The sequence below is a fragment of the Lepidochelys kempii genome, chromosome 7, assembly GCF_965140285.1.
Source record: "Lepidochelys kempii isolate rLepKem1 chromosome 7, rLepKem1.hap1, whole genome shotgun sequence".
Taxonomy (NCBI): domain Eukaryota; kingdom Metazoa; phylum Chordata; order Testudines; family Cheloniidae; genus Lepidochelys; species Lepidochelys kempii.
The window spans coordinates 106088687-106107993 of record NC_136386.1 but is presented as its reverse complement, the minus strand read 5'-3'; the positions used below and the strand labels follow the sequence as shown (position 1 = coordinate 106107993).

General features: G+C 37.8%; 1 protein-coding gene across 5 annotated transcripts in view; it reads left to right on the top strand.

Annotated features, from left to right (window-relative positions):
* The window catches only part of LOC140914974 (disintegrin and metalloproteinase domain-containing protein 9), a 43748-nt gene that overhangs the window by 16219 nt on the left and 8222 nt on the right, over positions 1 to 19307 (top strand). For 2 of the 5 annotated variants that reach the window (XM_073354144.1, XM_073354145.1), the window contains exons 3-18: positions 33 to 106; positions 803 to 881; positions 1954 to 2030; positions 3505 to 3721; positions 4291 to 4356; positions 4437 to 4508; positions 6101 to 6273; positions 6710 to 6794; positions 7582 to 7703; positions 11577 to 11748; positions 12378 to 12467; positions 13082 to 13277; positions 13434 to 13539; positions 15280 to 15454; positions 16829 to 16909; positions 18183 to 18288. In XM_073354144.1, the coding sequence (XP_073210245.1) occupies positions 33 to 106; positions 803 to 881; positions 1954 to 2030; positions 3505 to 3721; positions 4291 to 4356; positions 4437 to 4508; positions 6101 to 6273; positions 6710 to 6794; positions 7582 to 7703; positions 11577 to 11748; positions 12378 to 12467; positions 13082 to 13277; positions 13434 to 13539; positions 15280 to 15454; positions 16829 to 16909; positions 18183 to 18288 (1891 nt within the window). Of the gene's footprint in view, positions 1 to 32; positions 107 to 802; positions 882 to 1953; positions 2031 to 3504; positions 3722 to 4290; positions 4357 to 4436; positions 4509 to 6100; positions 6274 to 6709; positions 6795 to 7581; positions 7704 to 11576; positions 11749 to 12377; positions 12468 to 13081; positions 13278 to 13433; positions 13540 to 15279; positions 15455 to 15781; positions 16701 to 16828; positions 16910 to 18182; positions 18289 to 18380; positions 18518 to 19307 lie in introns of those variants that run through there. The other 3 variants (XM_073354147.1, XM_073354146.1, XM_073354148.1) reach the window with 3 other exon arrangements.

Genomic DNA, 19307 nt, shown 5'->3' with positions numbered 1-19307 from the left:
TAACCAAGGGATATTTTTTGTTTTGTTTTCAGGACCATTCAGATGATCGCTCTTATTCGATTCAAACTGCAAATGGAACATACATCCTAAAACTAAAGAAAAATACGTAGGTTATACAGTATTCTAAGACGCATTTCAATTTTGGATTTTACTTAATAGAGACCACTATTTTTGTATTGAAGATTGTTTGGAATAAGCAGTCTAAAATGGTAGTATGTTATGAAAGTGAGGTGGTAATAAATAGTGTATAAAGGAGCTGGCTTGAAAACAGATAAAATAAAATGTGAAAATGTTATTGTAGTACATTTTTTTAAAAATTCTGATGAAATTTTCACTTAGCTCCACTGTATATAAGAAACAATGTGCCAAAAAGCATACTATTTATAGAGATTTATTACAGAAGAAAAAGTTCTCACTGAAAAATAAATCAGTGCAAAATTAGATTTCTGCTACCTATTTTTGTTAATTATTGTAGAGGAATTTGTCTAATTTTGTTGTTATCAATCCCCAAAAGTTTATAGGCCAGCCACTTTTCCAATAACTGAAAGAATGAATCAAGTTAAAAAAACAATACAGTTACGGATTTTTTTGGTAACAAAAATTTTAAAAGTAAATTATTCTCAAAATGATGCAGCTGATTTTTTAAAAAAAACATCCTATTTTACACTCTATGTCCTTCTACCGTATTTAATAGTAAAGTTATCATCGAAGTGTTACCCTCAAAATGTATTGCTGAATACGATACTTGATGTATATTTTGTCATAGACACTTAAAACAGCAGCAGTTTATTTTTGTTTTCAGAAATCTTGTTAGTGAAGATTTTGTACTATATACATACAGCAAAAATGGGAAATTGGAGGCTACCCATTCAAATATGAAGGTACTGTGCTTATTAAAGTTCAATTTTTGTGTCAGACTGTGTCTTTAGCACAGGGGAGCTAAGCTTTGTGACACCAAAGGCTGTCCACAAGGTTGCATATACATTTAAATACATTTTTAAACAAAAATACTTATACACAACCATTAATTCTGGTTGTGTTTATATCTTCCCTGATATAGGAGTGACAATTGCTTGAGTTCACAACAATGAATAAGGCACTCAAAGATCAACTAGAAAATAATAGAAGGTTGTGTTGGATCAAGTTTTAGGCCTTCTTGAGCACTCCTGCTTTAACGTGTGGTATTTTTATGTCATTGTTACCAATGGGCATAAAATATAAGGCTGCCGTGCTATAATCTTAACTCTAAGTATGTTTAACCTGTTGCTATTTATGATGACATGGTGTCTGCAATAACTCCTGTTTTCAGAAATATGTGAATGTATAAGAAGGATGCTCTGGAAGCTTACATAAATACTGAAATTAGGTTAGTTGATTATATAGCCATTGTGTAACACACATTTTTGGATCAAGATGCAGAGTTGCCCAGTTTTGAGGCCCTGATTCAGGAAAATGCTTAAGCACATGCCCATGTTTATTCCTGTTCGGGAAGGCATCTAAATATGTACTCAACTTTAATCATGAGACTTCAGTAGAACTTAAGTATGTGCTTAAACGTGCTTCCTGAACAATTCAGGCTTTAAAAGTAGGATTTACCTGCCAAAGAACAGGATGGACAAAATAGATCCATGTGGTTTGTCAGACATTGAGAATGGGTTAAATTGGGCATTTTCCCTCCCTTGTCAAGGAGGGGAAATTTTTTTTACCAATTATTTTACAAATTTTTTCACCAATGAAGGGCCAAAATCTGCTGTGCTTACTCACAGTGAGTAGTGTTTTACTCCAAGAGTAATCCAATGGAAGAAAATTGAGACAACTTGTAGAGTTCTGAGTAAAGCTGGCAAAATCTGGCCCTAATAAATAAACTATTGTGCAAATGAGTAGTCTGGGTCTTTCACTTGAATGAAAAAAATACTGTTATGTAATTAATTATGTGGTTTCATTGTGTTTCAGACACACTGTTACTATGGTGGAGTTGTTGAAGGAGTTGCTGATTCTATGCTTGCTCTTAGTACATGTGATGGTCTTAGGTATTACTTTTTGCTTTTCACTTTTCAATGTATCATTGACTGATATACCAAGAAAATGTATTGTTGTTCAGAATCTCCATTTTTTATTACATAAGAACGAATGAATCCGGGAGTGGCCACAGTTCAACCTATACAATTTTGTAATGCTGCTTTTCAGGGACAAGGGTATGGATTTTCAAAATGCTGAGCATTAATATAATTTCCTTCCCGTTGAATTCAGTGGTGAATGGTAGTAGAGTTCGGTTAACACTGAGTGCTTTTGAAAATTCCACCTAGATGTCCCAATATGCAATACTACATCTTGTGTTAAGCAGCCTGGTGGATGTAGATGGAGCACAGCATGTGATGTTGGAACATGTAACCCCCCATAGGGCTGCATCTCCCTATTGACTGCAACCTGCTCCAGCATGCAAACCAAAGATATACAAATTCCTAGTGCAGCCCTCACCAGGGCAAAGTTTGAGTAACCTGAAGTTAATCTGTTACTAAAGATAAAATTTTCACAAAACAAAAGCATTGTTTACTTAGATTGTAAATTTTTAGGGGAGTGGGGACTGTTTTTCATTATATAGGGCATGGGGCCAAGCACAGAGATGCCCTGTTTGGAGTCCTGTGCGCTACCACAGTGTAAACAATAAATTAAATAATTGCTCTGCATCACTGTCTAATGTTTCCGTATAGCATAAGAGCGTAGCACACTATAATCATTCTACAAATAATAGCAGTGATGTTGATAAGTTTGCATTTAGAAGCAGGCTTCTAAAACCCACACAGTAACTCTGTTACATTAAATTACAATAATGTTTTTGTTAGACAGACGGGTCAGCTTGGGGACTAAAAGGTGGTGAATTGACAAAATGAGACACCACTTGCCGTATGTGTGCAGATATTCAAAGTATGGTCATGAGTGTTCCCTGGGTTCCACAACTTCCTTGAGCTTAGCTCCCTGTTGGTGTGGCTTGAATATGCCTATAGGCTCTTGGGCTTGGCTTCTTTTGTGGTGGGAAATAAGTGATGGAACTCACACAACATCACAGCAGAGCTAGAGTAGTTCAGCTCTGTAGGGGTGGGGAGGGAAGAGGTTGGGCATGATGCATTGTGCACTGAGATTGTGCTGCACAAAACCCTTACTCTGTGCATGACCGCAGCATGGCAACTTTCAGGAATTAGGGCAAAGGTGGGTAGAAGAGGAATGAAGGACTTTCTAGCAGAGATCCAGAATAGTTTCTGTAGAGCAACTCCATAGCCATCCTGCAGCTTTATTAATCGAATAATTCTCAGCCATTCCTGACACTTAATTTTAGGGGCAACTTCCCCTTTGCCTGTTATGAAAGTTGTTTATATTAAAAAAATAAGGTAACAGTGTAAATTTCTTAGTAGTGAAATATTCAGCTGTAGTTTATTCATCTAAGTTGTACCTTTACAAGTGCCGGGAAATTCTACTTGATAATTTCTCATACCTTTATTATTGTAGGGGAATCCTTCACATTGGTGACAAACGATATGGTATGGAGCCAGTTGACACATCAGCTACATTTGAGCACCTATTTTATCCATTAGAATATGTTCAACAAGATCCTTTTCTGTGTGGTGTGCTGAATGATAACCTTCACCAAGAGAAGAGTGTGAAGAATTATCTCAGATATACAAATGTTTCACACAGTTCTTTCAGCAGGGAAAAGCTTTTTAGGGTAAATATATTTGTGTTTTTCTCTTGAGAAATGTTTAGATCCTTGGATCCAATACAACTCTTTTGGGGCTGCTTCAGAGACCAGAAGGGGCTATAAAACTATCTTAAGTGACTTCCTGGGGTTTACCCTGGTGTAGGAGCATTCCAGGTTGTGTATCTAGCTAGCTCTTTGTTTACCCCATTTCAGGGCCCTGAGCATGGCTGGAACACTGCTGAGCTTCAGAAATCCTCACATTGCGGAATGGCAACATGGAGACTGTTGCAGTCAAGTGCAACTTAAAGCAGCCCAGAAGCTGTTCTAAGCTGTATGAGAGGGCAAAGCAACAGGATTGGAGGGGTAGTGGATATAAAGATGCCATAAGGCCCCCACCTCTGAGAGCCTGTCTGCCACTGAAGTATTGAGCTGTAGATCTTTAAGCTGTCAATTAAGCTCAAAAAGTGAACAAACTTGAGGCCAAACCAAGATAGCATGCCTTGTAAATATATGCAATAACATGGTAACAAATAGTAATACAAATCTTGACTTATTGGTAATTAAAATATTAACTTATTGCATTTTCTAACTTGCAGAAAAAACGAGCTGTGCTGCCACAGAGACACTACGTGGAACTATTTATGGTTGTGGATAACAACAGGGTAATGTGTTTCTCTAGTATTAAACACATTTCATCAAATTATTTATTTTTTCTCTGACATCCTAATATTGAATTTTACAGTATTTGCAGAAGAATTCTGATCCTGTAGCTGTGCAAAAGGAAACAATTGAGCTGACTAATTATGTTGATGTGGTAGGTCATTTCAGTCATATGGATATTCAGTAGTCTCTTCTTTATCTTATTTCACACAAATAGCAATGTACAACTAGTGTATTCTGTGTTTGTATTCTAACTGAAAAATATAATTAATATACAGACATATAATTAATATCTAGACAAGACTGTTAGAAGTACACCACAGAACTCTCAGCCCAGGGGAGAGAGGATAAGGTGGTTTTGAGCCACCTTTGCACACACTCAACCTTAGGCTGCTCCAGGGGCATAACTTGGACAGCCCTCCCAGTGCCGCCCGATGGGCTGCAGGGATACCTGGAATCTCTGGCAACTCTGACAGATCTCTCCCCACCTCTCACAAACCTCCTGTGCCAGGATGTATGCCGGCAGCCTTAGGGAAATTTTTCCTCAGCTGGATATAAGGCTTTTATAGCCACATTATGCTGCTCTGGACCTTTCCCCTGGCATAAAGGGGACAAAACAGAGATGAGGATCACACCCATAATGCAGCAAATTTTCAAAATCTACCTCTAAAATTGTACTCTGCATTTTTGCATGAGTTTTTAATGTGCAGTTTTACACATCCAAGCTTTGTACGCACAAAAGCATAAGCCCAAGAATGTGTTTGCAAAAGTATACATATAATTTCAGACATCGAGTTGAGGTACCTTTGAAAATTTAGCAAAATAACATAGCGTTTCTGAATACGTATGAATCATTGTGACTAGACTCATGCAATAACTGATGAAAAACAAGGCTAAAAACATGGATAAGAGCACAGAAGACTGTTGCTAGTGGGTTTTTTTAAACTTTACCTCAAAATATTTCACTATTTCTGAAAGATTGAACATTCCTGTTTGTGTTCGTAAGAAAAAAAATCAAATATTTCATCAGCATTAGGGGGCTAATCCTCCCCTCCAACATGGTACATGGAGTGCTACATGAGGTACATACTGCTTCTCTGTTCTACACAGGAATAATCAATGTAGGCAAGAAGTTTTAATATCTAACTAAAGGCTTGATCCAGCTCCCACTGAAGTCAATGGGCATCTTTCCATTGCATATAGTCCATCCTCTACTGGCCAAAGTTTACCCTCAAAATCCCCAGTTGCTCTCAGAAGATCTAGCCTCTTTGCTGCCTTTGGAGTTTCCCATTCCACAGCCGTAAGCAATTTCCATAAGTCCCTGACAATCCACTAGAGAGATGAAATCGTTCCTAGGCTCTCCTCAAGATAACCAGCCAAGATAATGAATGAAACAGTTCCCTTCCCCCAAGTGTTGGCCCTCTGATTCCTTACTCATAGGGCTCTTGCATCTGAAGGATATGGCTAGGAATCCTAATAGACATAGGAGACCTTCAGTCTTGTAATCTTTATTCAGTAACATCCCACCCCCCATAAATGATAGTGTAGGTTTCGACTGAATAAAGAACAGGAGCATCTGGCCCAGTTTGTACTGTGAACTAATTATTTAAATGAACTAAACTTTCCTACACTTCCATTGTTCCAGTCAACATAATATTGAACTGGTAATAATGATGTGATTTTTTTCAGAATTCAGTTGAATTTGGTTCACATATATGTAAAGTAATCACCATTGTGTATTTTCAGATGTATGATGCATTGAACATCCAGATTGTTTTGATTGGGCTAGAAATCTGGTCAGATAAAAATCACATAAATGTAATGGATGGTTCAGCTGGAGATGTACTAAATAGATTTGTTTCTTGGAGAGAAAAAAATCTTCTTAAGCGTTCAAGAAATGATGTTAGCCACCTCATAATGTAAGTTTTGGTTCATTAGAAAAACTTGCCTCATACTATAAATCAGAATTGTAATATTGTTTATGTTTGCAAATGAGAATAAATAATAGAAACTGGACTACTGCTAATTTAAAGCTTTGTCTTTAATTGTAGCCCACCAAGAAATTATTTGTGTAATTAAATCTTTATTCTTAATCTGATTCTTCACTCAAAAACAATAACACAGCATATGTATATTTTTCAAGAGTTATGTCATATAGTTGGTGTAGGCACACTGATCAGAGAGCCATATCCTGATCCTTTGGGAAAGTGGGAAATTTCCCACTGACATCAGTGAGACCAAGATTTGACTCATCATAATATTTGGGTCAGACCCATCAATATTTTTTCACTAGAAAGCAATGAACTTTCAGCCCCATTCTCAAAACAGTGCACATGTTCTGTCGTTATGTTGCAGAGGAAGAAGTGCCTATAGTGGGGCAGTTGGAATGGCTTTTGTAAGTACAGTCTGTTCTCAAGTCCATGGAGGGTCCATCAGCACTGTAAGTACAGTACTTCATCTCAATGATTAATGTACAGATCTAGTCAATAAAAAAATCTACACACCTCCCTGACCTATTCCGCCAAGTCATCAAAGGCTAAGAGGTTTGGTTTGGTGTGGGTTGTTCTATTAGTTTTTGAGGATGATGATAAAATTCCTTTTGCCACATCCCTCTCCTTCATGCACCAGTCCACCTCATTCAGGTAAGTCTCAAGCTATAGTTTGGCCATATTTTTAAATTTATTTAGCTCAAAGTTGGCTAGAAAAGCACATCCCCATACCTGTAAGTCCATAAAGTCCATAGATTCTTAGGTGCACGAGAATTCCACTCAGTGCACTTTGGGGAGAGTGGGGGAAAATTCGCTTTAAGCTGCCTGTGCCTTCCCTTAATCCTATGGGAGGGCTAATATCACCTTACTTAGGATATGGAGGTTTGTCCTTATAATATTAGATACCACAGCAGCAGACACAGTATAAGGGCCAAATTCTGCCTACCGTACTTATATTTAATAGTACTTTAGTCTGTGAGGAACCCCATTGAAATCAGTGGAACTACTGTTGGAGTAAAAGCATGAGGAAGAATGGCAAAATCTGATCCTAAACCGATATATAGATAAAGAATTACACTGATTTGCTATTAGTGCTCTCTCCTTATGATAGCATCACACATTTAGAGAGACATAGCTTAAATAAATCAGTCGGTAGGATCATTGCCTTGTTTTCTCATGATTTCTTTATTTTCATGTTTTATTTTCATATTCATTTCAACAATTGCTTCTCTTTACTAGCTTAAAGGTAACAATGTGCAACGTCATGCCACAGTAGTTGCACATGAGCTGGGGCATAATCTTGGTATGAAACATGATGATGGAAGGTGCTCCACATCCTACATTATGTACAGTACGGATAAGTAAGAGCTCCAAATATTATTACCTTATTTTTAATATTACATATTTGTATTAAATTTATTCAGCTGTGTAAAATTCCTATTAAACTCAGAGAACCTTAGTAAATGGACTTTGTATGGAGAACTTAAGTCTAGAGGGTTAAAAAGTTAATGGGACTTAGTTGATTGAGGTTAGTGTGCTGTTTCCACCCAGCTCCTAACATAGTATTCACACACTGGATCTGGTCCAAACTTCCCTTTCCTAAGGCTTACATTTACAGTTATTTAAATAAAATGTACATCTCTACCTACATTGTATTATCAAGTTGGCAGTTCTGAGGGTTAGGTTTGGGGCTAATAGGACTCACCTGACCTGACATCAGAGTGACTCAGCAAAAATAAATGCATGTTTATGAGGGTTCAATCTGTGACATCATAGTATCTCTGCAGAAAACCTCTATGTAGGATCAAGGAACCCATCACTGTTATAGTAGACATTATTTATATATAGTTCCACAGTTAAACTTTGAATGCAGAGTTTCAGCCTGGAATAAATGTTGTGGCCCAACAATAAACCCTCAGAAACCCCCACCAGAATTAGAAATTAAAGATGGAAATAATAGACTTTATGTGGAAAAGAACTTCCTCTAAACTAAACATCATTTATATTTAGGACTGTCATGCGATTAAAAAATTAATTGCAATTAATTGCGCAGTTACAAAAATTAATCATGATTAAATCATGCAATTAATCGCACTGTTAAACAATAATAGAATAGCATTTATTTAAATATTTTTGGATGTTTTCTACATTTTGAGATATATTGATTTCAATTACAACACAGAATACAAAGTATACAGTGCTCACTTTATATTTATTTTTTATTACGAATATTTGCACTGTAAAAAAACAAAATAAATAGTATTTTTCAATTCACCTAATACAAGTACTGTAGTACAATCTCTTAATCATGAAAGTTGAACTTACAAATGTAGAATTATGTACAAAAAAACCCTGCATTCAAAAATAAAACAATGTAAAACTTTAGAGCATACAAGTCCTATCAGTCCTACTTCTTGTTCAACCAATCGCTCAGACAAACAAGTTTGTTTACATTCGCAGAAGATAATGCTGCCTGTTTCTTGTTTATAATGTCACCTGAAAATGAGAACAGGCGTTTGCATGGCACTGTTGTAGCCCGCATCGCAAGATATTTACATGCCAGATGCACTAAACATTCATATGTCCCTTGATGCTTCAACCATGATTCTAGAGCACGGGCATCCATGCTGATGATGGGTTCTGCTCGATAACTATCTAAAGCACTGCAAACTAACACATGTTCATATTCATCATCTGCCACCAGCAGAAGGTTGATTTTCTTTTATGGTGGTTTGGGTTCTGTAGTTTCCATATCAGAGTTTTGCTCTTTTAAGACTTCTGAAAGCATGCTCCACACCTCATCCCTCTCAGATTTTGGAACGCACTTCAGATTCTTGAATCTTGGGTCGAGTGCTGTAGCTATCTTTAGATATCTCACATTGGTACCTTCTTTGCATTTTGTCAAATTTGCAGTGAAAGTGTTCTTAAAATGAACGATGTGCTGGGTCATCATCCAAGACTGCTATAATATGGAATATATGGCAGAATGCAGGTAAAACAGAGCATGAGACATAAAATTCTCCTCCCAAGGAGTTCAGTCACAAATGTAATTAACACATTTTTTTTAAACGAGTGTCATCAGCATGGAAGCATGTCCTCTGGAATGATGGCCAAAGCATGAAGAGGCATATGAATCTTTGGCACATCTGGCATGTAAATATCTTGCGACACCACCTGCAACAGTGCCATGTGAATGCCTGTTCTCTCTTTCAAGTGACATTGTAATTAAGAAGTGGGCAGCATTATGTCCCTTAAATGTAAACAAACTTGTTTCTCTTAGCCATTGGCTGAACAAGAAATAGGATTGAGTGGACTTGTAGGCGCCGAAGTTTTACATTCTTTCGTTTTTGAGTGCAGTTATGTAACAAAAAAAAATCTACATTTGTAATTTGCACTTTCATGGTCAAAGGATTGCAGTACAGTACTTGTATGAGGTAAATTGAAAAATACTTTCTTTTCTTTACCATTTTTACAGTGAAAATATTTGTAATCAAAAATAATATAAAGTGAGCAATGTACACTTCGTATTCTATGTTGTAATTGAAATGGATATATTTGAAAATGTAGAAAACCTCCAAAAATATTTAATAAATTTCAACTGGTATTCTATTGTTTAACCGTGCGATTAATCACAATTAATTATTTTGAGTTACTTTCGTGAGTTAACTATGATTAATCGACAGCCCTATTTATAGTCTAATTTCAGTTATCCATCCTCAAAAATATCGGGTTTAAACAAATAAGACTTCAAACTATAGTATGGCTAGTAGATGTCACTATACTTTGTAAATTCAAGACTTTGGTTAAATTTTTTAGGTAAGTAATAATTTTTACTGTAGCGCAGTTGCCTTCTCTCATAAGGGGTGTTGTGCAAAATCCACAAAAATTATTCAAGAGCTGGAAAAAATGTCTTAAAGTGAGAGACTTAAAGAACTCATTTGTTTAGCTTATCAAAAAGAAGATCACAATCCTTAATCTAGCAAAGAGAGGCATAATGGGAACCAGTAGTTGAAAGTTAAAGCTTAAACATTCAGGTTAGAAATAAGGCAAAGAAAATTAACAGTGAGGATGATTAACCACTGAAACAAACTACAAAGGGAAGTGGTGGATTCTCCATCCTTGATGGCTTCAAATTAAGACTGTATGCCTTTCTGGAAGACATGCTGTAGTCCAGGGGTGAACAAACTACAGCCTGCGGGCCACATCTGGCCCATCAGCCAATTTGATCCGGCCCTTGAGCTTCCGCTGGGGAGTAGGGTCTGGGGTTTACCCCACTGCCACGCTCCAGCTGAGGAGTGGGGTCCGGGGCCGCTCTGCGCAGCTCCCAGAAGCAGTGTCATGTCCTCCCTCTGGCTCCTACATTTAGGGGTAGCCAGGGGGCTCCGCGCGCTGCCCCCGCCCCGCTCCTACTCCCTTTGGCCAGGAACTCTGGCCAATGAGAGCTGCAGGGGCGGCGCCTGCGGATGGGGTGTCACACACAGCCGCCTGGCCACACCTCTGCATAGGAGCCATAGGAGGGACATGCCATTGCCTCCGGGAGCTGCCTGGGGTAAGTGCCGCCCAGAGCCTGCACCCCTGAGCCCCTACCATGCCCCAACCCCCTGCCCCAGCACTGATTCCCCTCCTGCCCTCTGAACCCCTCAATCCCAGCCCGGAGCACCTTCTTGCACCCCAAATCCCTCATCCCCAGCCCCAGACCAGAGCCTGCATCCCCAGCTGGAGCCCCCAACCCCCCTGCACCCCAAAGCCCCCTCCCACACCCTGAACTCATTTCTGGCCCCACCTCAATGCCCGCACCCCCAGCCAGAGCCCTCACTCCCTCCTGCACCCCAATCCCAATTTCATGAGCGTTCATGGCCCACCATACCATTTCCAGACCTCGGGCCTAAAGGTTTGCCCACCTCTGCGGTAGTCAAACACTTTGGGTTAAATACAGGGGTAACTGGGTGAAATTCAATGGCCTGTGTTATACAGGAGGTCAGATTACATGATCTAATAGTCCCTTCTGGTCTTAAAATCCATGAATATATGAAAGACTAAAATTCTGGCAGTATCTTTTAACTCCTAGAAATATCTTTCCTTAATTGCAATATGTAGATCTAAAAAATGAGTGATCCCAATGATCTACTACTACACAAGCAATGTATAGAACCTTGTTATTAAATGGCTTGAAATAAATAGATCTTTACTCAAAAAATGTGTATGCCAAACAAATGCAATATTATGCTTTCTAGTGCATCCAAGAATTTCAGCACTTGTAGTGCCAATGATTTTGAGAAACTCATTTTGAATGGTGGAGGAAACTGTCTTAAAAATGCTCCAAAACCAAGTGATATTTTCACAGAACCTTTCTGTGGCAATAACATGGTGGATAAGAATGAAGAATGCGATTGTGGCAAACCCCAGGTACAGTACTTCAGTTCATTTGGGCACCCAGGCTTCAATCTCAACCTGTTTTGTACAAAGACATTCCTTGGGGGAAGGGGTAGAGTGGGGGCAGGGCCCAAGGCGGAGCAGGGGTCAAGCACCCCCAGGGAAATGAGGAGGCCGGCGCTTGTGATTGGTACTACTTAGAATATATGCTAGCAAATACCAGTGGTGAGGAAAAACCCATGTTCAGTTGAAGGTTTTTTCTGGCACCAAAAAAAACCCCCTAAAAACAATTAATTTCTATATTGTACTCTTAACTTGGAAAATAAAATATATTGAGTGCTACAAACTGTTAATAGAAACCTATGGAGTTCTGCTTCTCTAGGACCCTGTTCTATTTAGAAAAGCAGTTGTTGCTTTACCTGTTGTTGCTCTTATCCCTATGCAAATAGCCAATCAAAAAGAAAATTTCTCTCTAGTTTCTGATAGATAGCCAAACTGCATGTTGCCTTCCAATAGGACAGAGAACTTTAAACTTCAAACACTGAAAGAGACTCAGTACATTTGGCTTCTGGTCAGAACTTAGTCCGACTGTGTACTTCAGAAACCCCTGACTATAGAGAAAAGTAAAAACACTGTGTGCCTAATTCATGCCTTTGCTATAGGAGTGTACTAATCCTTGCTGTGATGCTGTAACCTGCAAATTTAAGTCTGGATCACAGTGTGCTGAAGGGTTGTGCTGTGAAAATTGCAAGGTAGGCTGGAGGAACCCTTTTTTGTTAATTTATGTTCTTAACTTAAACAATTGGTACTAATTAGTAGTGAATATTTTTTTTTTATTTTTAGAAATGGGTCTATCACAGTGTCTTTAGACACCTGTACATACATTATCAAAACCGTATTCAGAAATATAGATAAAAGTAGGGACAGTGGGTGAACAAAGAATCTTGGTCTGAGGATTCATGGCTTTATGTGTGATCTTCAGCTTACAAATGAAGTGTTGTCTCTGGCCTGACTTCTGCTATTAGGCAGAAGTAATTAGATGTCATGTAGCAGTGCTCTCGTTACTGCAGGATCAAGTGTCCATGCATCCCCTGTCTAGTCATCACTTCTTATCTGGTGTTTATAAATGCCACACTCTGAACCAGTGCTGTGCAGGATCAAGCTCATCAACTGTATCAACATGCCACAAAAAACTCACAGGAGTGGCATACGTGCTCTGTATACTGATATGAAGAACTATGTTCATCTTCCTCAAATTTACAAGCATATTTTCTTTCCGAACCTACCACATAATCATTGTATACCTGTGTGTTAGAATTTCTCCTATTGCAAAATAAATCAGAGTAACTTTCTGTTCCATTTATAGTTTAAAGTGGCAGGAGTGGAATGTAGACCAAAAATGAATTTCTGTGATCTACCTGAATACTGCAATGGGACATACCCATACTGCCCAGATGATGTATATATCATGAATGGCTACCCATGTAACAACATGAAAGAATACTGCTATAGTGGGGTTTGCCAGAATCTTGATTCACAGTGTGAATCTATCTACGGACAAGGTATTTTTAAACTGTTTGTCTGTGTAACAGAATTCATATTAATAGGAAAAATTCACTCAGATGCTCTGTCTTGGACTTAGGATTTAAAGAGCCATTGTGGATTATTTGTTTTTATTGAATATATTAGTTGTTAAAAATTTGATATTGTTCTTTTAGGGGCAAGAAAAGCACCCGATATTTGTTTTGAAGTAGCCAACTTGAAGGGAGATAGATTTGGAAACTGTGGAATGTCAAGTGGAACGTACAATAAATGTCCCATTGAGTAAGTGACTAGCAGGTATAAATTGAATCTAATCTTTCCTCCTGTCATTTATTCATATAAACAGTACCATAATGTAGAGTATATATTTATACAGATAATGCTTACGTGCTCCAGTACTTTGGCCTACCTGAGTTATCAAATTTACCTGCATTCATCTTCATTTTTTATTAGTCTGTTTTAAATTGATGAAAATAATTTCTTAAAACCAATTTAAACAATATGTATAAAACTCAACTTTACTTAAATGTTCTTTTGAAGGAACTGAACCAGATTCTCGCCTCTGAACCAGCCCTTCTGTGCTGCTTAGGCCGTGGAAAGGAGCTATAATCTGTCAGTACTTGGCCAGCTGACAGGTCCCTTGATGGATAGGAACTCTCAATGGCAGAAAGCTGACCCACCTAGTTCCTGCATCAACCACGCTCCCAGCACAGCACAGTGGGAGGGAGGGGATGTATCAGGCTGTGCTTCACTAATTCTCAGATGGCATATAGTCCCTAGATCAGCCTATGGTTCCCTAACTTAGATGGAAGATGGGGCAGATCAGGCCACAGAATCAGGTAGCCATAAACAGCCGATCTTGGCACAGGAGAGAGTCTGGCCCATCATCACATGTATTTTTAAAATAGATGACCTACAGCAGATCTTTCCTTGTAAAAAATAAAAAACCACATAGGAGGGCCAAAGTAATGCACTACACTGCATTATATAATTTTATAACCTGGGGTGTGACCCTGCTCTGAAGACAAACATATTAATCTCCCGAAGGGCTTTTCTGTGGTTCTCATCACTATAGAACTGAGCATATGGAATTGTAATTTGTTTTTCAAGGCTTATAACTTGGCCAAATTTGGGCAGATTTTCACAGGGAAGGCAAAAGGCACAACCCTGTCAGAAAGGCCACTCCCCTGCCAAATTTCAAGTTCCTGCTACAAAGCATGGAGCTGCTAAAACTGTTCAAATAAAAGCTTGCAGAAATTTTTTAACGCGGACAAAACAATATATTTTCCCCTAGCCTCATTCTTGGCAATAGCTTAATCCTTTTGTAAGAATTTTTCCAAAAATGTCAACCTGAGGCAACACCCAGCATGCAAAATTTCAGCCCAAATGGTTAAAGTCTGGCAAAGTTATAAGCACCTGAAAACAGGTTCTTATGATGAGAAGTGTCGGACAACCTTAATAGGCCGTGCTACCGGCCTTGCGTATAGCAGGGGCATGTGTGTTTATATACCCATAGTCAAACACATATATTATGGTGATATCCATCTGATAAATTGCAGAGCCATATGCTAAAATACATTTATCAGGCACCATTAATCCTCTTTATCAACAGGACTCTCTCCACTAATGCATCTCCATAGGGATTACTTCTCGTATCCCAGGCTTTTGAGCAGCTTCTGTCAGATGCCATTTCTTTTTAAATAACCTGCAAGAGAAATGTTTCCTCTTTTCCCTCAAATGTGGAAATACCTTGTATACACACACGCACACAAAATTACATTGTGCCAAAGGCTCAGAATAGGCAGTCTTCAATATATATAAAATATGATACACACACACACACACACACACACATACACAAAAAAAGAGAAGGGAAAACTTCCTTAGAATATGAGATTTCCAGCAAGAGAAAATTATTGGCTCATAGTGTAAATTGTGTGAATTTATTAATAAATAATATTTTTGTATTGAGTCTGTTTTCTCCCTGTTACCTTCTATTTGTATTTTATTCATTTATTACAGACATAGTCTATGTGGCAAACTTCAGTGTACATCTGTCAGTCTTGAAAATCTTCCTGCTTCTAGTGTTGTCAGCAATCAAGATGGTGTTTCATGTGTGACTTCTGACTTTGACCTAGGGTCAGATATCCCTGATCCTGCTCAAGTTCAAAAGGGAACTGCTTGTGGAAAAGGAAAGGTAAGGTAGATCACAGCAGTTATTGCAGAATGCATGACACTTACTGAAAAGTTCTCTTTTTAATACATCTTACTATAAGACCCTTAGCTTTCAAAAGCATTAAGCCACATTTTAATTTTCCTCATAACCACATTGGCTCATGACTCTCAAAATACTTGTCTCATAAAGAGTGTCTGTGTGTACTATAACCTTTGGTGTTCAGCAGGGAGAATCCCCTCAGACTTACAGGAATTGCCTTTTATTTGTCCCATGAAATTCCATTCAGATTTAACTGACATATGAATTGTTAAAAATTGCTGTTTTCCTTCTCTCCCTTGCACTCCGCAGGAAAATTTTGGCAGCATGACAAAATCAATAAAGAGGCAGGGCTCAGGCCACCACCGAAGCAGCAGCACCAGCAGCATACATTGCATTGGGAACACAGGGTTACAGTTGGAGCAGCTTTTTCCACTTCCTATTAGAGAGCCAGCTCACTTCCCCATCACCCCTAGACACAGCAACCCATGTCCTCCCCAGTCAAACAGCTGTCTGCTATGGCCAGCATATGCTGTTGGAACAAGTTGTAGCACTCTGCTGCAATGCTGAACATTCAAGATTCACTGTGCTGATGGGAGTTTGTTACCGTTGAACAATGTAGAATTTATTTGATCTTGTTCTAAAAAAAATGAAAATTACATACAAAATTATATACAAAATCTGCATTAAAAGAACATTGGTAAGATTGCCAAGTCAAACACTCAAAAGTTAGGAGACTCCAGATCTATGGTTCTCCACACGACGTTAATTCAGTCCCCTTGTGCATATATGCATTATGATACAAGCTTTAATGATGTGATCATATACTATTTTTTCACAGCACTGTGGCCTGAGTCAGTGCACTGGAGGGACACAAGGAGCAGAAATAGGGCTATGTGAGCAACTGTAAATCTGGCATTTCCTAATTTTTGAGTGCTTAACTTTGCAGTTGAAGTAATGTTCTTCGTAGATTTTTTGTGTTTTATATGTATGTGTGTGCATGTGTGTGTCTATATATTGGTATAATAAATCATACTTAATGTTCATTTATATATACATACACACAGAGAAGTAGTATTTATTAGCTCTGTACCATAAAGCCTGCTGTTTGGTTTAACAAAGCTTTAAAATAAATAGTGATTCATATTCTGATTTCATTTCCATCAAAGTATGTCCTAGTGCATGAAAATGTGTGATAAATTAAACCAGAGTTCTAAAGAATCAAGTGTTTTTAGACAGCCTTGTTTCTCACCACTTACATATTGCAGTATTACTGTTTTTATGTATATTATTTTATGTGTATAAAAATATTAGAGTAGTTGAAGTGCTCTTTTAAAATAGATATTTAATATTTTTCAGGCCTGTGTAGACTTTAAATGTGTTAATGCAAGTGAGCTTGGTTACAACTGCGATGTAATGCAGAAGTGTAATAATCGTGCTGTAAGTATATTGTTTTTGTTACATTAGGCTTCTAGAGATTATTGATAGGTGCAATAGATCTAAATAAATAAAATAAATAATGAAACATATGCTTAGTTTTTTCTAATCTGTACTAAAAGTCAAATTCATTATTTGTATCTATAGTTCCTGTTACCAATGCACTGTAAAACATTCATCACTAATGTGGATAGTACATTTAATATGAAATAGGCAAAGTAGATCCAATTACATTACTAGATGAGCTGTCCAATTTTGAAAGCAATGTAATTCTCTGCAGAGAAAATATAATGAATTATGTAATATTCCTGTGTGAAAAATCAGAACAGGATCCAGATATAGTAAAACCCAGAAGCTCTCCTTTGAAACAATGTTCTATGCAAGACAAATGAGAAAAGGGGCTAATTGCTGTAGAGGCTTTGCTGTCACAGGAGCCAGCAATATCATTCACAATGTATGGGAATGCCAATGGAGGAGAAAAAATGGTTGTGCCAAGATCCCTCCTTCAGCTATCCACCACCCTCTGTTTTCACACACAGTTCTTCATGTACAACTCTAAATATGATTTGTTCATTTGGCAGTTCTGATTTGTTCTAAATGAATGTACACGTTTAGGCTGCAATTCTACAAAGGGATCCATTAGCACAGCCCTTTGCAACCACATGGAGTCTCATTAACTTCAATTGGATTATCTGTGAGAGTCATTGTACTCTCAGGGGAGTAACCCTGAGGAGGTTCAGCTTCTTATACTACAACCAACCCTCACTCTGGGGTTGACCATAAATGTTGTAATGTTCCAAACTTTTCTAGGTACATGCTAGTACTACTTACATACCACTAGCTCAGAAAGGTCTGAAGGCTGTAGCCTGAGGTGGCTTCCAAATAAAACACTTCATATGGCTGATAAAAAAGGAGTCTTTAGAAAAGAGTACAGCTACCATAGACACAAGATGTTATTCAATTTTATAAGTCTTTCATCTAAATAATCTATGGTGTTATGAGTGACAATTGTAAAGAAATTCATTTTGACTTGGAACCTAATGCCCCTTCAAGCATGGAATTTGGGCCCTGTTCCAAAACCAGTTGAAGTCAATGAGAGTCCTTTTATTGACTGCAGTGCACTTTGGGTCAGGCTCTTGGTTAACAATCCTGAATGGAACCCTTCTTTTTTCCCATCTCTCAAATGGAATATGGAGAATTAAATAATACAAATGCAAAAATGACATTTCAGTGCTACGAAACATTTATTTAATTGTGGTATCTTGTGTGGTCACAGGTGTGTAACAACAATGGGAATTGTCACTGCAATCCTGGATGGGCTCCTCCTTTCTGTGATAAATCAGGTTATGGTGGCAGTATTGACAGTGGTCCAACTCATATAGGTAGGATACTGAAGCTCTTTCAGTTTGACTGTAATGTCTGATAAAATAAACTACTACTTACTTTCGTCTCCTTTTTATTTATATTATGGTAGCACATAGGAGCCCCACCCATGGACCAGGACCCCAGAGGATGGACAAAATCCTCTGCTGGCTTAACACCACTGACTTAAAGGGAGTTATCTGCAGTGTACTTATAGCTGTGCCAGTGCCAGGATATTAGAGAGATAAGGTGGGATTTAGTCCTGCTCACAATCTGGCCCCAACATTTATATTGTGTAAGGTTGTACTACAAAACAAATCTGATATTTTTTTCTTAAAAAATATTCTAATTGTTTAGAAATCATTATTTTTATAAAAACACAAAAATAAATATATTATTACAAAAACAGATACAAGTCTGTTTACATCACAAAAGTTCAAGTTGATTACAGCTGTGGGCTAAACCCTGTGCTCCTTAGTCACTTAAAGAATTGGTAGGATCATGCATGTGAATAAAGTGTTCAGGATTTGATCCACCCATCTAAGTAAATTTAGGAAATCCTGATAAGCAGAATGGGCCAAATCCTGCTTGCTTTTTATATATACCATAGAGCATGTTACACACTTTTTTATTTTTTGTATAAAAATCTAATTGATCCATAACTTTATAAAAAACCTTTTATCTGTTACTGAATTCTTATTTTGAAAAGAAAAACAACCTACTTTTGATTTGTCAGTGTGCTGAAGAAAATATGTCAAATCACAGAAATACTGAAAATTGGGATGTGCAGGCAAATAATTTTTTTTAAAGGTGAAATTGTGTTTTTCCGTTTCAGGGATCTTGAAAAAATAAACATTGTGGGAAAAGATAGAAAAGTTAGCACATTACTTTCATCTCTTAAAAAAAAAAAAAAAAAAAGCAAGCAGATCCTGGGGCCAGATCCTGCTTGTCTGATTTATACTATTAGTTACATTGACTTAATTGGAGCTACTTGTATGTGTATGCTGGTCAGAATTTTATCTCTGATTACTTAAAGGTT